General features: G+C 47.0%; 1 protein-coding gene across 1 annotated transcript in view; it reads right to left on the reverse strand.

Moving 5' to 3' along the window:
- The window catches only part of slc4a5a (solute carrier family 4 member 5a), a gene marked incomplete in the record, with an annotated part of 59064 nt that overhangs the window by 25782 nt on the left and 31649 nt on the right, over positions 1-1633 (reverse strand). Inside the window, 2 exon segments of the mRNA XM_014014716.1 lie at positions 281-409; positions 646-800. Of these exon segments, the coding sequence (XP_013870170.1) occupies positions 281-409; positions 646-800 (284 nt within the window).

Below are 1633 nucleotides of genomic sequence, written 5' to 3' on the forward strand. Positions count from 1 at the left end.
ACACACACACACACACACACACACACACACACACACACACCTGTCATGATGTTGTGTGATAAATGTGATTTTTTTTGTACATTTTCAAAGCTGGAACTGACTCTGCTCCATTTCTAACATAAGAAATGTGCACTTTTTGTAAGTTGCTGTTTCTTGCTCAAATCATTACAGGTACTTTGCTGAGTAAGAATAAATTTACAGTCAGCATGTTGTTCCCCGTGCTGGTTGTGTTTGATTCACAGCTGTCAGCAGTTTCCCCCATGTGGCCTGAACTTCTTACCGTCCGGTAAAYGCCAGCTCTTCTCCAAGCTCATGCTGCTCTGGCATCTCCTTGTCTTCAGAGAGACCTCCTCCTCCTTCAGCTGTACCATTCATCTGTCCAAGCTCATTCAAGGAAAGGACTGATTTTCTACAGAAAACACACACAAACAAAAGGCGGAGGTAAAAAAAAGGCTTTTCATCCTTGTAAACTTTGATTAGTGCTGGCATGGAGGCATGATTACTTCTTATCTCTCGCTTTCAATCAAGTATTTATTTTGCTTTTAAGCCTGGATCTTTGACGAAACAAGTGGCTTTGCAGATAACCATTGCAGACATGTTGCTCTTTGTGCAAGAACAGCTACGTGAYCTTAGAGAAATACCAACCTTTTGTCAGCCGAGGTGACTTTCTTCGGTGGCTCAATGCGGATTTTAGGATCCCATTCTCCAGGTGGAAGYACAATCACTTCATCTAAAAACTCATCTATGCCAGCTATAAGGTCCTCCCGATCTCTGGCCTTGTAGGCTACATCACTGAAAAGCTGAGAGAAAGAGACAAAGAGAGAGAGAGAGAGAGGCATTTGCTTTTTTAATTTAACTTAGTTTCACAACAACAAACCTGAGACAAACAAAAAAAGCTACAATGGAAGTTTGAAAATAAAAGGCACCATGTATGTAAAATATTCTCCCAACAGTAGTGTTTTGTTCTAAACAAGCTCAAAGCATAATCTCTCAAACAAARCAGTTGCTTGGTTTCTTATCTTGAGTATAAAGAGAAATGGTTTAGATGCCTCTCCCTGGGCTGCCACCTTATTGTGGTGGAGAGGTTTGAGTGTCCCAATGATTCTAGGAGCTATGTTGTCAGGGGCTTCATGTCTCCAGTAGGGTCACCCAAGGCAAACAGGTCATAGGTGAGGGATCAGACAAAGTGCAGCCCAAAGACCCCTATGATGAACACAATAAATGGATTCAGTGTTCCCTCGCCCGGACGCGGGTCACCGGGGCCCCACTCTGGAGCCAGGCCTGGAGGTGGGGCACATTGGCGAGTGCCTGGTGGCCAGACTTTCGCCCATGGAGCCCAGTCGGGCAGAGCCCTAAGAGAAGACGTGGGTCCCCCTTCCCATGGGCTCACCACCTGTGGGAGGGGCCGTAGGGGTTGGGTGCAATGTGTGTTGGGCAGAGGTTGAAGGCGGGGACCTTGGCGGTCCGATCCTTGGCTACAGAAGCTGGCTCTAGGGACGTGGAATGTCACCTCTCTGGTGGGGAAGGAGTCTGAGCTGGTGTGTGAGTTTGAGAGGTTCCGACTGGATATAGTTGGACTCACCTCAACACACTGCTCTGGCTCTGGAACCAGTCTCCTCGAGAGGGGTTGGAC

Source organism: Austrofundulus limnaeus, unplaced genomic scaffold (assembly GCF_001266775.1).
Source record: "Austrofundulus limnaeus strain Quisiro unplaced genomic scaffold, Austrofundulus_limnaeus-1.0 Scaffold118, whole genome shotgun sequence".
NCBI classification, from domain to species: Eukaryota; Metazoa; Chordata; class Actinopteri; order Cyprinodontiformes; family Rivulidae; genus Austrofundulus; species Austrofundulus limnaeus.